The 19947-nt window shown below is 46.1% G+C and overlaps 1 protein-coding gene across 2 annotated transcripts in view; it reads left to right on the top strand.

The window, feature by feature from the left end:
- The window catches only part of UBE2G2 (ubiquitin conjugating enzyme E2 G2), a 30585-nt gene extending 12037 nt beyond the window's left edge, over window positions 1–18548 (top strand). The window contains exons 2-7 of one of the 2 annotated variants that reach the window (XM_079766711.1): window positions 4421–4456; window positions 4549–4594; window positions 6256–6321; window positions 13250–13368; window positions 14372–14512; window positions 16811–18548. In XM_079766711.1, the coding sequence (XP_079622837.1) occupies window positions 13335–13368; window positions 14372–14512; window positions 16811–16923 (288 nt within the window). In that variant the 5' untranslated portion in view covers window positions 4421–4456; window positions 4549–4594; window positions 6256–6321; window positions 13250–13334 and the 3' untranslated portion in view covers window positions 16924–18548. The remainder of the gene's footprint in view (window positions 1–4420; window positions 4457–4548; window positions 4595–6255; window positions 6322–13249; window positions 13369–14371; window positions 14513–16810) is intronic. The other variant, XM_079766710.1, reaches the window with a different exon arrangement.
- Window positions 18549–19947: the final 1399 nt, after the last annotated feature.

Raw genomic sequence — 19947 nt, 5'->3', positions numbered from 1 at the left:
TGCATCCGAGATCCATTTGCTAAAATTGCCAACACTTGGCATTGTCAGTCTTTTTTAATTAATTATTTTATTTTAGCAATTCTGTTTTGACTGAATAAAAGTATTTTTACAGATAAAGATGTAGAGCCATATCTTTTTGTGGTTTTAATTTTCCTTTTCCTTATGACTCATATGTTGAACATCTTCCCACATGCTGATTTGCCATGCATGTCTTCTTTGGATGTCTGTTCACATCTTTTGCGGTGTGTAGAAAACTATATTTCTGTGTGTCTCCTTTACTCTCACAGTCACAACACTTGTGAAAGTAGATGTGTGGGTTTAATTAGCATATTTCCCTCCACCAGACAATTCTGTGACACCAGCTGGGTGCCCTCTAGTCCTAACACCATTTACCTGGAGATGGTGTTAGATGCCAATTGTAAGTCCAGGTTGTCACCTGTGCTTCTGACTGGTTGACTGTAAATTGACCCTCGATGTGGGTTTGATAAATTTGTTAGAGCTGCTCAGAATTCAGGAAAATAGTTTACCAGTTTATTATAAAAGGATAAAGGATACAGGTAAACATCTAGATGGAAGAGATGTGTAGGGCAAGATATGGGGAAAGGGTGTGGAGCTTTGGTGCCCTCTCTGAATAAGCTCCTCTTCATGTTCAACAACCTAGAAGCTCCTGAACCTCATGCTATTGGGATTCTATGGAGTCCTCTCATAGGTATGATGGATCATTACCTCCATCTCCATCCAGCTCCTTTCCCTTGTCTGAGGAATGGGGGAGGAACTGAAAGTCCCAAGCTTATCTAGTCACATTTCTGTCTTTCTGGTAACCAGCCCTCATCCAAGAGCCACCCAGGAGCCCACCAATAGTCACCTCATTAGAACTAAGACTCCTGTCACCCAGGGAGTTCAAGGGATTTAGGAGCCTTGTGTCAGGAACAAGGAGATGGCAGGATAGGAGCAGAGCCCAAATAGAACCAAAGATGCTCCTGGTTTTCTTATCACTTAGGAATTTCCAAGGGTTTCAGGAGCACTGTGCCCAGGAGCTGGGAACAGAGACCAGCATATATTTTTTATTATCTCACATGTCCCTTCTCTCTTTTTTCTTATATATTTTGTTTTTTTTTGTACATAGTGTGAAATGGGGGGAAAGTTTTATTTTTAATAAAAATTTTCAAGTTTTTTAATTGATTTTTAGAGAGAAAGGCAGAGAGAGAGAGAAAGAAAAACATTGATGTGAGAGCGAAACATCTATCAGCTGCACACCCCCCCCCCCCCCACTCCTCCATATGGGGGACGGATCCCACAACCCAGGCATGTGCCCTGACTGGGAATGGAACTGGCAACCTTTTGGTGCATGAGACAACACCCAACCAATTGAACCACACTGGTCAGGGTGAAAAGTTTTTTGTCTAAAGGTTAGCATCATTTGTGGGAAAGCCTGTCTTTTCCCTCTGTTCTGTAGTACTGCCTTCAGAGTGAATTGAGGGTCTGTATTTCCATGAGCCTGTTTCTGGTTGTGCTCTGTCCTATTCCATTGATTTATGGAACTCTGTGCCAGCATCACAATGCACATACTGTAGTTTTAGGATAAGTCTTGAGAGTTCTCAGTTTATTGTTTTTAAAGAGTATCTTGGCTATTCTTGGTCGTTTGCATTTTCATGTATCTTTAGAATAGTCTTGTCAAATTCAAACAAGAAAACATGTTGGGATTTTGGCTGAGGTTGCATTGAACTAATAGATTCATTTTGCGAAGGGTTGGTAACTATATAATAATGAGGTTTTTTTTATCCACGAGTATGATACTCTTCTTTAATAAGTTCTTTTCATCTATTACAGATCTTGCACATCTTTTTAAAAATTATTTTTAGCCCCAGCCAGTTTGGCTTAGTGGTTGGAGTGTCTGTCGGTCTGAGGACTGAAGGGTCCCAGGTTCGATTCTGGTCAAGGGCATGTATCTTGGTAGCAGGCTTGAACCCTGGCCCAGTGGGGGCACGTGCAGAAAGCAACTAATCGATGTGTCTCTCTCACATTGATGTTTCTCTCCCTCTCTCTCTCTCTCCCCGCCCCTTCCTTCTACTCTGTCTAAAAATCAATGAAAAAATCTCCTCAGGTGAGGATTAGCAACAATGAAATTATTTTTACATGTTTCCCATTATAATTGGTATCATTTTTAATACTTCCCTTTTCTAACTTGCTAATATATAGAAATACAACTCAGTTTTATATATATACTAGAGGCCCAGTGCATGATTGAATCATGCACGTGTAGGGTCCCCTACACGCTTTCACTTTCGATCACGGGGGAGCTGGGTGCCTGTCCGCTGGTGCACCAGGCGCCGGAGGCTTCTGAAAGGCCTGGTGCCTGAGCGGAAAGGCATCCAGCTCCCACGCTTTTGCTTTTGACCACGGGGAGCTGGGTGCCTGTCTGCTGGTGCACAAGGCCTTTCAGAAGCCTCCGGCGTGGCGGAGGCTTCTGAAAGGCCTGGTGCCTGAGTGGACAGGCACCCAGCTCCCACGCTTTTGCTTTTGATCACGGGGAGCTGGGTCCCTGTCCGCTGGTGCACCAGGCCTTTCAGAAGCCTCCGGCACCGCGGAGGCTTCTGAAAGGCCTCGTGCCTGAGTGGACAGGCACCCAGCTCCCACGCTTTCCTTTTGATCGCTGGTGCACCAGGCCTTTCAGAAGCCTCTGGCGTGGCGGAGGCTTCTGAAAGGCCTGCTGCCTGAGTGGACAGGCACCCAGCTCCCACGCTTTCGCTTTCGATCGCTGGTGCACCAGGCCTTTCAGAAGCCTCCGGCGTGGCGGAGGCTTCTGAAAGGCCTGCTGCTTGAGCGGACAGGCACCCAGATCCCACACTTTTGCTTTCGATTGCGGGGGAGCTGAGTGCCTGTCCGCTCAGGCACTCAGCTCTCCCGCTTTTGATGGTCCACCCGGCGGGTCATCAGCTCGCTGCCCCAGAGGCCCCTTCTGTGCTGCAGCACAGCCATGGCACAGACGCTGAGCTCGTGCCGCTGCTGGGGACACAGCTCAGCGTCCCGCCAGCCCAATCAGCTACCCCGGCCACCCCGAGTCCCGCCCCCCCGCGCCTCCTGGCCGATCGTGGGCATAGCGAAGGTATGGTCAATTTGCATATTTGTCTATTATTAGGTAGGATACACACACACACACACACACACACACACACACACACACACACACATATATTCAGCAGTATTGGCAAACTTACTTTTTCTAGTAATTTTTCCTTAGGTTCCTTTGGACTTTATATTGGCACAGCATCTGTGACTAATGACACATTATTTTTTCTTTTCCAGTCCTTAGGCCTGTTTATTTAGCAGGGATTTGTTAATTTTATGTCTCTTTAAAAACCAATGTTTGGCCAGGCAGGCGTGGCTCAGTGGTTGAGCGTCAACCAATGAACCAGAAGGTCACAGTTCAATTCCTAGTCAGGGCACATTCCCGGGTTGTGGGCTCTAGCCCTGGTGTGGGGTGTGTAGGAGGCAGCCGATCAATGATTTTCTCTCATCATTGATATTTCTATCTCTCTCTCCTTCCTCTCTGTAATCAATAAAAATATATTTTTTAAAAAACCAAACGTTTGGTTTTATAGATCTTCTGTTTGCATGTTTCTTACTATTTTAGTGATTTCCTCAGCCCAAATGGGGCATGCATTTTGGCCTACTTCCTTACTCCTGTTTGCCACCCTTATTGCCCATGATTTTTCATCTTCTTCTCCTCATATTTCTGGATTTGTTCCCTGGGAGTCTCTCATAAAAACTAGGAGGCCAGGAGTTAAAATGACATTTCTTTGTGGCAGCTTCTAAGTCGCAGAGCTGGGCCTCACCGTTTTCAACAACTACATAATAATCCTAAATTGCTGAGCAGTGCTGCTGTTGACTTATTTCTTGGTGTTTCTGCTGTCAGTGCTGAAGTCTGATGCTCTGTTGAATATTACATCTGTGGGGCTCATAGATTGTGCAGTGATGTTAGAGGCTGGCAGCTGGTCTGTGCAGTGCTTGATGTGCTTGATTCTGAGTCAAGCTTTTGAAGCCTCAGTTCTCCTCACACCTCTAGTTTGTCTTAGAGTGACAGGAGATGGGGATACTTTTCAGTTGGAAAATAATATCCTGTGTTTCCAACAGGAGTATTTTGGAAAGACAGTTAACTCCTTTTGTTTATTTCTTCATCTGTAGAATGAAAGGGTTTCTAACTCTAAAATTCTGCTTTTTTGCTGGAATAAAGGATTATTCACTATAGTCTTTATCAGAAATGTAACTGGAGCAGTCATTCACTTTGTACAAAGAATTTTGATCTGCTAATATTATACTGTATAATTTGTAGTTTGTATAGTTTTTACAGTTGTTTTGTTAAAATGCCAACAATAATATTCGTTCTGTTTCATAATGGTTTTACTTTTTAATTTTTTAGAATTAACACTGAATCCTCCGGAAGGAATTGTGGCAGGTGAGGCACTAAAGTTAACCTTTTTCTAATTTACTTTTAACAGCCAAAGCTGCCTTCAAAGTGACAATGTGGCTATTTTTCTTTTTCTGCAGGTCCCATGAATGAAGAGAATTTTTTTGAATGGGAGGCATTGATCATGTAAGTTAATCCTATGTGTTGTTAGTCTTTAAGACTTTACTGGAAATTAGACCTGCACATCATGTTTGGCAGTGCAACTGTGCTAAGAAGTGTTGATCAGAAAAAAGGCTAAATGTGTCTGAAATTTAGCTCTTCTCTAGTCTGATAATCTGAAGGTGGAAAACAGCACAAACATTTATCCATAAGAAATGAAAGTGTTTCCTTAGCACCACCAGTAAAAGGTTTAGTAAGCATTATATATTTGTAGAGTTTTAAAATAAACGTTGAATGGTCTGTGTTGTGCTGAATTAGCTTCAAACAGCATAGGTGGCTTTGGCTTCAAGAACTTCTGAGAGCCAAGGCTTTGAGGTTGAAAAGGCTCCTTCGTGTGGGTGTGGCCATCCCGCCTGCGCACCAGGACTGGTCTTCCCCTCGGCCTCTCCTTCTGTGTGCCTTGTCTGGCCTTCCAGCGTCCCTGACCGGGAGACATGCTCAGTTCTTCTGAGATGACCTGTGCGGTTCCTACCCAGTCTAGAAAGACTGTAACTGGGTTGCATGTACAGTGATGTTGCTTAAAGAGCAACAAATAGACCTCTGCTTCTAGAGTCTTCTATGGCTCTATGACCCAGGCTCTTTGTTTGCCTTCTTTATACCTTACATGTACAATTTTTGGGCTATTCTTAGACTTAGTGTATTTCAAGAAAATGTGGCCTGGTAACATTTAGGTAGTTGAGATTTATAATCAGTCCTCGGTTTTCTCATGAGATGAGGTCTTCACCTAGCTAGGAAGTTTTCCCGTTGGATGCAGTGCCCTAATGGGAAGGGACTGGGAGAAGCTTGAAGCTGCTGCAGCAAATGTGAACTCTGATTTCAGGATGTCATTTTAAATGTAATCAGACTTTCTGAATTTTCCTGGTGCTTGTATGACTTTAGTTCCTAATATTTACGTGTTAGGTTGAGAAACAAGTTGCTGCTGTTATCTGTGAGGTTAGATTAATATGTGAAAATTGATGTGAAGATAAGTTTTTTGATAAGCAAAAATGAGTAAATACTATCCAGAGACAGTATAGCATACTAATGTTTCCTGATCATTTGTAATATCTTGATTGCTTGGGTCCATGATACCCATAGTTTTCCTGTGTTCCAGTGTTTCTGGCATAAGCGTGTCTTTGCAGTGTGTATTTGTAACTGCATTGTGTCTTTTCATCCCACAGCATGGGCTCCGGGTCAGCGATGACCTACATCCAATGGAATACTGTACTCATGTTAGCGTAGCTGTTTGTATTTTTAAAGAAACAAGATATCACACTGTAGGAACTTGTTCTTTAACCTGCTTTTCTCATTTACTGTATCACATTCATTCCTTTGTGTTAACACGGACACATACACATACACCAGGCAGCAGGCCTGGTTGTAGGGACAGAATTTTGGAAGTCCCTCTGAGTGCAGAGGTCTGTGGGCACCTGATAGGCCTTTTGTGTCTGGGAGGTATGACTATGCGCAGCCCAGGAGACTATTTAGATGCCCTTAAAGGGACACATGAGCCTCTCACTATGGCTTTTTAATAGTGTTTATTGTTTAAAATCTGTTAGGGTAACTATTACTAATTTTAGATAAACAGTATAAAATTAAATCAATATTATGAAAACCTGTCTTAAAAAGTAATTAGAACTATTTTTTAGGTAGAGCACTTCTGTGTTTGAATAAGGCTTTTGCTTTAATGTGGAATTCCCCTGCTTCAGGATCTTGTGAGTATGTGGGTTTTGGTCCTGTTCCAGATCCTTTCACAAACAAGAGGCCGTTCACCAGTGTGCTTAAAACATCTATTAAGGAATTAACTGTCCTCCCATTGATTCGGCTCACCCTCCTGTCTTGGCAGACAGCTGGCTGAGTTTCTCTCCTTAGTGATAGGTTTTCTTTTCTTTCTTTTTATTCTTTGACTGTTTCTAGAGTTTCTCCCATACCCTAGTGTTTGTAAAAGTCATGCTTGTCTCATTTTCCAGAGTTTGCAGCTTACCTTCAGAGCCTCCATCTCAGATGTGCCGGGAAGAAAACATCTTTTCACATGTCCCAGACACACAACACTGAGAGCCTGTTATTAGGGTACTTCTTCACAGACACAGGCATAGTAGGGGTGACCCTGAACCTCCATCCTGAAAGAATAAGTCTGGGGGACTGGGGTGGGAGCACAACAAATTAATGAACAAGGAATAATTAAATAAGATCACTGCTGCCTGTTGTCCGGTCAGTAGGGGAAAGTAACTCTGGTGACTTTCTGCGGAGCTTATCTTAGAGTTGGACCCTATGCTCAGTAAGAAGGGCAGGGGCTTCCTATCAGACTGAGGGAGGTGTGCCAGCAGGGCATAGGGCTGCCATGGCTTTATGGTCTTGGGCCAGTCACTCTGCCTCTCTTACCTTCACTTACCTGGATCAAAACAAAGAGGTTCAGCACCCTTTTCTTTCTTTATTTAATGTTTTTTATTAATTTTTTTTTTTTTGAGAGAAGGGAGATCTATTGGTTGCCTCCCATATGCACCCCAACCCGCAACCTAGATATGTGCCCTGACCAGGGATCAAACCCACAACCTTTTTGGTGTATGGGACGACGCTCCAACCAACTGAGCCACTTGGCCAGGGCTTCAGCATCCATGAACTAGTGGCTTCATGTTCCAGGGTCTGGCTGCATGACCTCTTTGGCCCCTGGCTGTGGGTGTGGGGAGCTGTCTGAGGTCCTTAACTGTGGAGGTTGGACATACTCTTTCTTTGGAGCCCTGTAGTATGGGGTACAGGACATGTGTTATATCCTCAATGGCTGGAAAAAGCATGAAGTTCCTAGGAATTTTGCCACGTTGTTTCTGTCCTTCCCCAGCATTCTTGAAGTAGTTGGCAGTGGTGACCTCCCTGCCTGGTCCATGGCCTAGCTGCTGTCCCCTCTCCAGACCAGGGGGATCTGTCGGTTGTGATAAAATGACAAGGACTTCCTCTTCCTGAATGGTTGGGGACCCTTTGCTGACTGCCCCCATGCTACTGTGGCACATTTGGGTCCAAGCTGGGTTACAACCATGGATGCAAGGATTCCCAGGCTGTTGCTTCTCCTAGGACTGGGCTTGACTTACATTAGGTGTGAACATCATGGTCACAGTAGCCACCCTTACATTAGGCTTTCTTGTTGACAGAAAAGTATCATAGAGCTTCTCTCATGGGTGTTGTGCTACTAAAACAGATCTGAGACATTAAGATAGATGCTTATAATTTGTATTGTATGTTCTTTGACCGAACAGTCCCAACCCCAAGAATTTCTTCAATAGAAGTGCTATCAAGATCACAGTATGAGCGCTGGCTGGCATGGCTCAATGGTTAGAGTGTTGGCCTAAACACCAGAAGGACGCAATTTCAATTCCCAGTCAAGGGCATGTATCTGGGTTGCAGTAATATGGACACGTCGTTGTCCAATATAATTTACAGATCATCCATACAGTGGAATGCCATGTGCCTCGGGAGAGGCTCAGGCAGAATCCACATACTGGCCTAGAGATGTGTCCACAGTGGCTATGGAGAGGAAGAAGCAAATTATGTAACAGCAGGTCTAGACCAGTGTTGTCAACTGGGGCTGGTTCCGCCCCCCCCCCCCCCCCCCCCTCCAACTCCCATGGGACATTTGGCAATGTCTGGAGACATTTTTGGTTGTCACAACTGAGGGGTAAGGGGAGCTCCACTACTGGCATCTAGTGGGACACTGCTAAACACCCCACAGTGCACAGGATGGCCTCTCACACAGCACGGGGCTGTCTGGCCCAAGATGCAGAGTGCTGAGGTCGAGAAATCCTGGTATGGCTGAGCTGTTGTCCCCACCCCCCCTCCCCCCCCCCCCCCCCCGTGTAAAATTTTTTGCAGCTTTGTTGAGATGTAAGTTATATACCATAGTGGTCTTGTATTAAATGTATAAGTCAGAGTTTTTTAGTCATCATCACAATCCAGTTTTAGAACATTTCCCATTTGCAGTCAGTTCCCATCCCTATCTCAGCTGCAGGCAGCTCTGCTCTACTCTCTGCCTTAATAGATTTGCCTTTTCTGGACTTTTCCTGCAAATGGAATCATAAAATACCTTGTCTTTTGTGTCTGGCTTCTGGTACTCAGTGTACTGCATAGATTGCATTCCTCTGTGTCACAGAGTGTCAGTGGTTCCTCCCTTTTTGTTGCTGAGTCGTGTTCCGCTGTGTGATGGGCCCCATCTGAGGTGTCCGCTCATCAGCTGATGGACACTTCGGTGTCGCCATGTTTGGGCTATAGTGCTGCTGTGAACGGTCTGTGTGGACATGCTTTTCTGTTTCTTTTGGTTGGATACGCAGGAGTGGAGTTGCTGGAGGACAGAATAAATCTGTGTTTAACAGTTTAAGAAACAGTCAAACAGTTTTCCACAGTAGCTCACTCATCATTTTATATTCCTTCCAGCCGCAGGTGAGGGTTTTCATTTCTCCACTCTCCCCGCACGCACACTTGGTGTTGTCTGGTGTGAAGTGGGATCTTATTGGGGAATTTATCTGCTTTTCTTGAGGACTAAATGTGTTGACTGGGTTGTACTGCCAGTGCCCCTCATGGGGACCCGCCTGGAAGTGGAAGGTGTTATGAAGCAGTGTGCCTTTCTTTTTTATGCTTCAGGCGGTTATGTCTTTGGGGCTTAACCGTCCTTAGTAATCCAGTTCAAGTTTAAGTACTAATGAATGGGTTTACAATCTTTATTATTCAAACCCTTGTCACATGTATGAGACAGTTTGTTCGTGCGCTGTGACAAACCTGAAAAAGGGAACAGCAAAAACAGCTTCTTCACCACCTGCCCCAGCTGGAGAGCCATGTGGGCTGTGATGCTAGGACATGCCCAAGGGCAGGTGGCTCACACCAGGCACGCCTAGCTGCACAGGTGATCGGTTGTTATGGATGGTGCAGAATTGGGGTGCCAGGACTCCAGGAGGAAGCAGCAGGCAGCTGTCCCTCAGGCAGAGCAGACACTATGAACAGTGGTCAGGGTTAGACCTCCATGTTGCTCTCAGTATTTGCTCCTCAGCATCTGACTCACCTGTGCTAGTTGTCAGAGTGGAGCGATTTGGAACTATTTCCTTTATAGAGTGCAGCATGGGTATTTTGCTTTAATACTCGTCTCAACAAATAAATAAGTACCTATCTCAGAGCTCTGAAATAATATAGGCCATTATTTTAATTAATAAGATAAAAAATAATTTTCAGGCTTTGAAGAATGTATAGTTGCCTCAGATAAATAAAATGTTTTGCTTCCTTGTACATTTTTCCCCCTGAAGATTTTCAGATGAGGCATTTAGTGAAGAAGGGAGGCTATCACTTCTTTATTGCCTGGAGTATGGCACTAAAACTTGTCCAAAAATAATACTAATTATGTCTCTCTGTCTTGCTTCAGGAATTTACTCGCTAGTGTTTTCCATCAGTCAGCTGGCATGCCACTGCCCACATGGGCCCAGCTGTAGGCTTGTCCCCGGCACCAGGACCTCTGGAAGAGAAAGGAACCCTGATTTTAAACCAGTAGCGAACCAGAGCATTTGAAAATCACTTTGATATTTAAGATGTGGGAACACTTTAGGAAATGTTTGATCGTGTTTCTGAGGCTGCAGACGATCCAGTGGATTTTTTATTTTAAAGAAAGCTCTATTATGAGAAACAAAGAACTGTTATCAGAGTATTGAGCAAGTACCATTTGGCTCATTCCAACAACATTACCCAGACATTTTTTTCCTCTACTAAAGAGGTGCCAGAAAGATTGAAGCACTGGCACACATTCCTGACATAGTAACACTGTTGCTTTTAAAGATAATATCTCTGTTTGCCCAGCCTCTGAGTTAGCAGTTTGAACTGTTCTACAGTTAACTCCGGGACTGAACTGATTTAAGACCTTGACCAAGTCATTTCATCCTTGGCTATCCCAGCTTTGCTTAAGCGAAAGCAGCACTTCCTGACAGCTTTTATCAGAAGGACATAAGGAGTAAGGACAGAGGGGCACTTCTATCTGCTGTGAGGTCTTCTGGAAAAGAGGCGTGGGCCGATTGGAAATCTCGCGTGTGTGGTCTGTGCTGACCCTGTGTGCAGAAAGAAAGGCTCCCAGGGAGAGCACAGCTCCTGGTGGTGGTGGCCTGCAGCCCTGTCCCAGGCCGGACGCCTTCCCCTGCAGCTTTGCTAGGCCACCTCTCTTCCAGGAGCCCACCCCATTCCTGCCTCTTCTTGTGGCTTTCCTGTCCTGGTTTCAGGCCAAGGCTCTGGGCGCTGTTACGCAGTGACACCCTCCAAAACAAAGTACCTATTCACTGTGGCTTCCCCTAAAGTAGCAAGGACACAGTTTTCAGAATCAAGATTAGCCTCTTAAATTGAAAACCAGTATTATATGAAATGCTGAAGGATGTTCTTTAAGAAAAGGAAGAAGAAGAAAAAGGTAAAGACAAAAATTATGAACAACAAAGTAACAACAAATACATATCTTTCAACAAGTGAATCTAAAAAGTGAATAAAAAGTCTGATGAACAGAATAAACTGGTGATTATAATAGGATCAGGGGCATAGAAAGGGAGTGGACTGACAATTCTCGGGGGGGGGAAAGGGGTGTGTGGGGTGTGGGAAGAGACTGGACAAAAATCGTACGCCTATGGATGAGGACGGAGGGGAGGGGTAAGGGCAGAGGTGGGGTGGGAACCGGGTGGAGGGGATCTATGGGGGGAAAAAAGAGGAACTACTGTAATCTGAACAATAAAGATTTATTAGTAAAAGTATATATATAAATAAAAAGAAAATATTTAGCTCCACTGAACACTTCTTGCGTTGTTCCTGTTTTGAGCATTTTACCACAGCCCAGCCTCCAGGCTGGTGACTCGGTCCTGGCCTCCACTATGGTGGTGTCATTGAAAGCCCTTAGTGTTGGCACCAAATGAAAATAAAGCTGTTTTCTTCAGCCTCCCTCCCTTCCTTCCTTCCTTCCTTCCTTCCTTCCTTCCTTCCTTCCTTCCTTCCTTCCTTCCTTCCTTCCTTCCTTCCTTCCTTTAAATATGTTTTAAAATTGATTTTAGAGAAAGGAAAGGAGTTGGGGGGAGAAAGAGAAACATCTATGTGAGAGAGAAACATTGATCCCTCCCGCTCACACCGTGATCTGGGACTGAATCCTCAACCCATACATGTGCCCCAACCTGAAATTGAACTGGCAACTGGGACAATGCTCATCCAACTGAGCCACACCAGCCAGGGCTAAAGTTCTGTTCTTTTTGAATTTTTTGTTTATTTCCTTTAATTGTAGAGATCAGTGTTGTTTCTAATATTTGCAAATCTACATAAATTTTTAAAATTTCACTGAATAAAAATAATTTTATCAAGATTTAAAACAAATTTATACTTTAAGAAGACAATTTTAAAATGTATGTAGATTGTTTCAGAATAAATATATTTTAATTTTTTTCCTGTGCTATATCTTGTATTTATTTATTTTGAGAGGCAGCAGGTCTCTTGTGTTGAACTGCTTCTGCAGTGGCCAAGGCTTTTGTCCTTGTGATGACACTCACTCTGCTGTAGAATTAACATCTAGGCTCTGCTTAGAGAGAGACAGGTGTTGCTAAAGAGACCTCCTCTCGGTTCACAGGAATAGAGTGGAATTTCTTTTCTTATTGCGTTCATGGGTCATACCCGAAGTGGTTGCTGCTGTCGTAGTGTTTAGTTGTTTAGCAATTCTGTTTTCTATAAAAATTTACATAGGAAAAATGGTCTGAAATCTGTTAAAGCTACTCTAATGCAGATTTTATAAACGACATTTGTATGGGGTGGAGGAGTTCATCGCTTTTAAGTTTCAAGCTGGTGGCTCTCACTTCTCCTCTCCTGCCGTACATGGTATTGTATATTGACCAAGAGAGTGTTCATTTATACGCGTAGAGTTTTAAAATGTGATAGGACTTCTGGAGTGGTTTAGTCTGTTTCTGCTACTTTCCACCTGAGGAGTTGGTAAACCCAGGCGAACAGGCATGCACGTGCCTGGTGACATTGAGTGCTTAGGTGACCGTGTAAGTGCAGGGTGTGGTCCCGAGCTTAGGCCTGCAGGTCAGGGCTTGCTTGCAACACTGTTGCACGTGTGCATACCTGGCCTTCTATAGGGAACCTGGCAGGGACCACACGTATGCGCTTTACCTGTTTCTGGAAGGTTAGAAAAACTACTTCTGAGGCTCATTTAAAAATTAAAAATAGCCTTTGAAAAACAACTCTCAACCCCTCATTTATTTACTACAATAGAATCTTGCTCTAACATGTGCCATAATTTTTATCTTCCTCCTAAAATGTAATTGTATCACATATACAGAAAAGCACAGTCCTCAGGGTCTTTCAGTGCTGGCCTTAGTTGTTTTCTCTAATCCTCTGATGATAGAGGTTCTGCGGCCCCACTGTTACCTCTGTTGGTGTAAAAACTACCTGTAACTTCGTCTTTGTGCTTGTACCCAAGATTTAAACCAGGTTGGAACGCAACAATGAGACAGGATTTTCCATTCAGAAAAAGAACCAATTCATCATTAGTATTTAGATAATCCTTTCATGTGCAATTAAGCAAAAATGTCTTGAACTCATTTCTAAAGTGTGGTAGACATTGAAAAAATTACCTTCAAGTTCTGTGTATTTTATATCTTTCAGGGGCCCAGAAGATACTTGCTTTGAGTTTGGTGTTTTTCCTGCCATCCTGAGTTTCCCGCTTGATTACCCATTGAGTCCCCCAAAGATGAGATTCACCTGTGAGATGTTTCATCCCAACAGTGAGTACTTTTGGAAGTTGTTTTAGTGGTTCCAGGAGGGGCCCAGAGTGACTACATGAAAGGTAGTGTCAGTGAGTGAAATAGACCACTGAAAACATTTGTTATGTTCTGAACTTTAGCAAGTTAATCATGGTGGTATTGACAACATTGTGGTTTCAGTTTAGAAGGACAGTTTAATATAGATAAAAGTATAAGTTACCAAGAGAAATCCGGTGCCTTTTTAAAAATATTTAAATAATTTCAGTTGTCTTTGTCCTTAGCCATGTGAACATTTTTCAGGGATTTAATGGTAGAATTATTGTGAACAATCCTGATTATGTGAGACTAGTAGCCCTGCGCACCAATCCGTGTGCCAGTAGCTCTGCGGGGCCTGGCCGCTCCACGCCCGCTGCCCAGAGGCTCTCCGCGGCGCAGAGGCCCATCCACGGCCGGGCACAGAACGCTTGCCTCGTCACCAGGGTGACGACGAAACAAGCATTCTGCCAGGCCGCTCACACTGCCAGCTCTCAGCAGCTGCCCCCTGGGACTGGGGGACTCTGGCGAGGCTGAGAGGACTGGGCGCTGCCATCTTGTGGCTATGGGCGCCGCCATCTTTGTGATGGAGTGATGGTTAATTTGCATATTACCCTTTTATTAGATAGGATATTTTGGTGAAATATTTGATTGCCAGATAACCTTTCATTTACTCCTTTTGGATATAATATTTTTTAAAAAACAACCATATGACGGTGGAATTGTCCCATAATGACTAGAACTGGACAGACCATCCTAGACCCCCTTCAGGGGGTGAGCAGTGACCTGAGGGGCCCATATAGGCCTACCAGGACCATGTGGATGGGAGCGTGTGGATGGGAACTTGACACTTGGGGCTCAGGTTGTGTTCCAGCTGTGCAGACAGCCCGCTCTCTGTCTGCACCTCCTGCTCCCTGCCTCTTTGGGGCCTGACCACATGCTGGGTCACTGGTCCGGTTATCGCTCACCTGGTGTGTTCTGGCCCCTACAGTCTACCCTGATGGCAGAGTCTGCATTTCCATCCTCCATGCTCCGGGCGACGACCCCATGGGCTACGAGAGCAGTGCCGAGAGGTGGAGCCCCGTGCAGAGTGTGGAGAAGATCCTCCTGTCGGTGGTGAGCATGCTGGCAGGTGAGGAAAGCCTTGGCCACTGTGGGCTCGCTGCTAGTAGAGGAAGCCAGATAGCTCAGGGGCTGTGCCTCCTCCCTCATTTCATCCTCGTCTTCATAATTCAGCTTTATTGTTTTTGATGAGTTTATATATATGCTTTTCTGCTTTTTCATTTTATGTTATTTGTATACACTGCTTCAAGCGTAATCCCTCCTGTGTTTCTGACCCGAGTGCCTGGGCAATGGGGTGCTGTCTTTGGGGACAGGAATCCAGAGGGAGCATAATTTGTGGAAGGGAACAGTTTGGGGTATGAGTGTCCACCCTCCAGTGCTTGTCCAGAAGCCATTCATCTGAGGGTGGGTCGTGGAAGTGAGGATATGGGATCATCTGTTGGTAACGGGTAGGACAAAGGGGATAATGGAGCAAAGGGCACATAGAAGGAGAGGGGTCCTCACAGGAGTGGGGAAAGTGGTCTGGAAAATTAGGAGGAAATGGACGCATGTCCGAAGGAGAAAGTTGACGGTGCTGTAGGAGGTCCCAGCTGGAGGCCAACCTGAACGGCCACTAGGTTTGGGCTGTTGGAGGTCCTCAGCTGACTGCTTGGGATTCAGTGAAGTCCAGGAACCTAAAGTCAAGAATTTCAGTGTATGTGCTTTTTTGTTTGTTAGTTGTTGTTTTAAAGAATAGTTTATTGATGTTTAGAGAAGAGATGAAAGGAGAAGAGAGAGAGAGAAATATCTATGTGAGAACGCAGCATCAATCAGCTGCCTCCTGTACGCTCCTTACCAGGGATCGAGCCTGCAGCCTGGGCATGTGCCCTGACCAAGTATCGAACCAGTGACCTCTTGGTGCATGGGACGATGCCCAACCAACTGAGCTACACCACACATGCGTGTTTTAAGCTGGAGACTCTCCATTCTCACATAAGCAAACAGAATCAGACAAAAGGTGTCTGAAGACGAGAGAGATGCAGTGACTTGACTATCTTCAGATGTCAGCTATAAGTTCTACTATTGTAAACATTTTTGCTCTAAATTATTTTCCTTTTTTGAAAGGTTTTAATGTATTCTTTAACACACTCCTCTTGGAATACCAGTCCCCTGCTCTGAGCTGCTTTTCCAGCACCGTCACTGCGCTTAGTCTGGCCAGGCTGTCTCCCGTTCAGTTGTGTGGTCTGTCCCAGTGCTGCTCTAGGAGACTATGGTCCTTGGGCCTCTGCAAGCCTTTGGGGCACTGGAATTTCCTCGGGCAGAGGCTGTGGGCAGGAATTGGGGCCTGGCTCTGTCCATGCTTGGCTGTTCACTGCAGTCTGGCTCAAATAGGGGTCCCCTAAGTGCCACATTCTCTGAGAAGCCTGTGTACTCCCAGTCATCCTGCCTCCTGCTGTCCTATTCTCCCCTTTGTAGCACTTAGTTTGAAATGAGGCATTTGTGGGTCCATGAGAAGGTGTCTCTCAGAGGGCCCAGGTCACTGGGTCCCCTGCATAGCCAGTGTCCAGAATGAGGCCTCCCACACAGGAGCTGGTGAGGAAGGATTTGTTGAATAATGGAAGAAGGGAGGGAAACAGTGCTATTGGTTGAAGAGTCACAGACACTGTGGCAGCTTAGGGAAGGAGGGCTAGAGTGGGAGGGAGCAGCCTGGGGCCATGCTGAGCTCAGAACTGTGCTCGTTGTCCTGCTGGCCTCTAGGCAGCCTTCTCTGCTCTGATCTGGTCGCTTCTTGGGTTCTACATGGTGGTGACTGCCTATACCTCTGCCACTGCTGGTTCCCCTGTCCCCTTCCCACAGGCCCCGGCTGCCTCTCTGTGTGCCTGCTGATTCTAGCCTGGGGCCAGGTGTCCACATGGGCTGAAAGTCCACGTGGGCCACATCTGCCTGGCCGTGTACTCTGATAGTTGCTAGGGGGAGCTGCACTGAGAAGGGCTCTGAGAGAAGTGTCTGCACAGAGCAAGCCCTGGAGGAATAAGCTGGCGGGTGGGTGGTCTGTGACTCGCTCTCTGGGCGCTTCGCAGGTCACGTGCCAGTTGTCCTATGTGCTAAGTGAGGTAGATGACTTCTGTGGGCACATTTAAGATGCTCAGAAGGTAGGAGTCATGAGAGTGGATCCTGCCCCGAGATGTGTCTCTCCACTGACCTCACACCTCTTCTCAGGGGAGGGGCTGTTGTTTGTTTCTTAAAGAACAGGCTTCCTCCCCCAGCATTTCAGTCGTCAGCATCTCTTATTTCTGGGACACATCTTGGGAGTGGAATGAAGATCTTGTCAATTCAGACCTTACTTTAGGAGCCCCTTTCATGTGGACACTTCTGCCTTCTTTTCCAGAGCCCAACGACGAAAGTGGAGCTAATGTGGATGCTTCCAAAATGTGGCGGGATGACCGAGAGCAGTTTTACAAGATCGCCAAGCAGATCGTGCAGAAGTCTCTGGGGCTCTAAGGCCTTGCCCGTGTGTGTGCACATACACCACCAGGCAGTCTCCAGTGTTTCTCCTCCAGGACACTGAGTGACAGTGACACTCTGTGCTGGAACCAAAAAAGGCAAGCTTGTAGAACTGCAGCTCTGGTCTTCTTTTCCACCCCTTCCACCCCAAACAGGCTTCTCTTCTGAAATTACAATTCACGTAGGATAATGACAGTTGGATTCAGCTTTAGAGTGTTCCCAGCAAGGTGGTTCAGGTAGATTGTCAAAGCTGTCACCACTACCTCTCCCAGCTGAAGCGCCTGCAAACCCAACAGTTAGTGGCTTCCCTTCCCTCCTGAGTGCTGAGGGGGTATGTGCTGGCCTCCTCAGGACTGGAGCCAAGGCAAAGGGCAGGGCCGGGCGTCTGTGGTCCCTCTGGCTCCTGTGTGCCCCACGAGCAGTGCGCAGCTGTTTCAATGTGTTGTATTTTACAAGCAGGTGTTTTTCTTATAATCTAGTTACATCTTTTTCATTTATTGTGTATTACAAACTGTCACACTTAGTAATACTTTCAGGAAATAAATACTTTTGTAAATGTGGATGACTGAACAGTGGGCACATGGGGAGGCTCACTGCTACCACACAGACCGACGATCTTTCTTGATCACATTTATCAAAGATGACAGTCATTTCTCAGTTACTATTACAGGAAAATATGGGACTGAAAGTTTTAGTCACAGTTTCTTCTGAATCTATAGGCGATTACCTTTTCCATTCTCAAAACCAGGGAGTTGTAGGTTTTTGCACATTGTGTTTGCAACAGGAACTTGGACTTATTGGGACAAAATTATTTTTTGCAACTTGGAAGGGATCTTTTGTTAGCGCAGAGCAGAGGCGTGCCTTATCTCCAAACTTGACCTGCGCTCACTTGTGGAAGTGTGGCACGCGGGGTCCCGGGCCCCAGTGGGCACAAATCACTTACTTGTGGATTACAGTCAGTCTTCTCCCGTATGGGCGGCTCAGCAGCATGATGCTGGGGTCCATTATGAGCAATAACAGATCTGTTGCTTGCAGAAACACACATTCAGCCTGTTTCAAATAGGTTACATTTAAATAGGTATTTCTATTTTTAAAATAATGGACGGCCTTCAAGACATAGAATAGATCTTACTTTACTTTGTCCCTTCCTCCCCTTTCATGATGTGTCTGGTGGGCAGTTGTGGTGTTGGTTTTACTGCCACCTCACACATAATTTCTTGGGGTTGACAAATACTGGCTAAGGGGGCTCTGTATTGGGCTTCGTTGGAAACCAGATTCTCTCCTCAGAAGGGCATCTTTTAAGATTTGGAATTTAGTACAAGGACTTGTATTTGGAAGGGGAGGGAAAGAGGTGTTGCACCTAAACAGTATTTGTAGGCCCATTTGCAGGAGGCAGAGCCCTCTCTCTCCACAGAGAGGGAAAGTGTGTGGGGATGTGATCTGTGGACATGGCTGGAGAGTGGGCATTGCAGCCACATTAGCAGGTGGCCACGGGGGCTTCCAAGAAATCTGGAGAACGAAGAGAGATTGTCTCTTTGCAAAACAAAGTATTTTTATTAATTTGTATTTATTAAATGGAAAGAGAATCCCCTGGTTAAAAATAAAGTTATATATTTTCCCCATTCTGCAGTGTATTTTTATTTGTCGCATCTATACTAATAAAAGGGTAATATGCTAATTAGACTGGACATCTTCTGGACATCCTTCCGGACAAAGCCATGGTGGTGAGTGCTGAGGCAGAGGCAGTTAGGGGCGACCAGGCTGCCAGGGGAGAGCAGTTAGGGGCAAACAGGCCGGCAGGGGAGGGCAGTTAGGGGCGACCGGGCCGGCAGGGGAGGGCAGTTAGGGGTGACCTGGCCGGCAGGGGAGGGCAATTAGAGGCGACCAGGCTGGCAGGGGAGGGCAGTTAGGGGCATCAGGCAGGCAGGCAGAGTGGTTAGGGGCAATCAGGCAGGCAGGCAGGTGAGTGGTTAGGAGCCAGCAGTCCTGGATTGTGAGAGGGATGTCCAACTGCCGGTTTAGGCTCAATCCCAGTCAGACATCCCCTGCGGGGTCCTGGATTGGAGAGGGTGCAGGCTGGACCCCCCCCCCCCTCGTGCATGAATTTTGTGCACCAGGCTTCTAGTTTTTATATAATGATATGGAGACCCATGACCAAGTTGCCCCCTGTGGAATATGCCAGAAGCCCCTCAGTAGAGCTGCCCTCCCTTGGGCAGTATGTATGGGCACCAAGACTCCATGTCAGGATTGTTCAGAGGTCACTTTATTCTGGACTTGTGTGAGCCTTGGAGGGGTTCATTAGTCCCTTTGTTCCATTCTCTGTGTCTTTCCTTCTGGAGTTCTCGGGTTTCCTAGCTGGGTCTGTGGCAGCATCAGTCTGTGAACTTGTCTAGAGGAGATGTCTGTTGACCAGCCTCTGACTGGACACGGGCAGCAAAGAGCAGGCGTGTGAGTAGGAAGCAACGGGAAGCTAAGAGCACACTCGGATTTTCATTGGGACGTGAAGTCACAGTCCCTGTGGGACGTGCCTCTGAAGCTTCTTGCTTAGTGTAAATTAGTAAAGGGGCCCAGGTCCCAGCTTTGCTGACCTCAGTACTGTTTGGTGACTCATGGTCGGCTTTTCTTTTTCGTCCCCAGTCTTCCCTATAACCAGGCCTGAGCCTCCTTTCCCGCCCTGAGCCCTGGGCCCTGGACCACCTGAGGCGCTCCAGGCTCAGGTCTCGGATCCCCCTCCCCCAACAGTGCTCACTCTGCCTTCTGTTGAGGGGCTTTCACTCCTTTAATGTCAGATCTCTGATGTGATTTCGAGTTGGGGTGCCCAAGACCAGCCCAGGTTTGGTGACTTGCTGGACTCACAGCCATGATACAGGACAGTGAAAGCATACAAGGCACGATCAGCACAGAGAAGACCTGTGGGGGGATTCTGGGACACCAGGTGAGTGATTAGAGCCCGTCCCAGTATTTGATGCAGGGTGCACACAGCAAGGAGTATGACAGCACCTGTGAGATGTCTACCAGGGA

Source organism: Cnephaeus nilssonii (assembly GCF_951640355.1).
Source record: "Cnephaeus nilssonii genome assembly, chromosome: 3".
NCBI classification, from domain to species: domain Eukaryota; kingdom Metazoa; phylum Chordata; class Mammalia; order Chiroptera; family Vespertilionidae; genus Cnephaeus; species Cnephaeus nilssonii.
The sequence above is the reverse complement of the archived record's forward strand: the minus strand, read 5'-3'. Positions and strand labels throughout refer to the sequence as shown.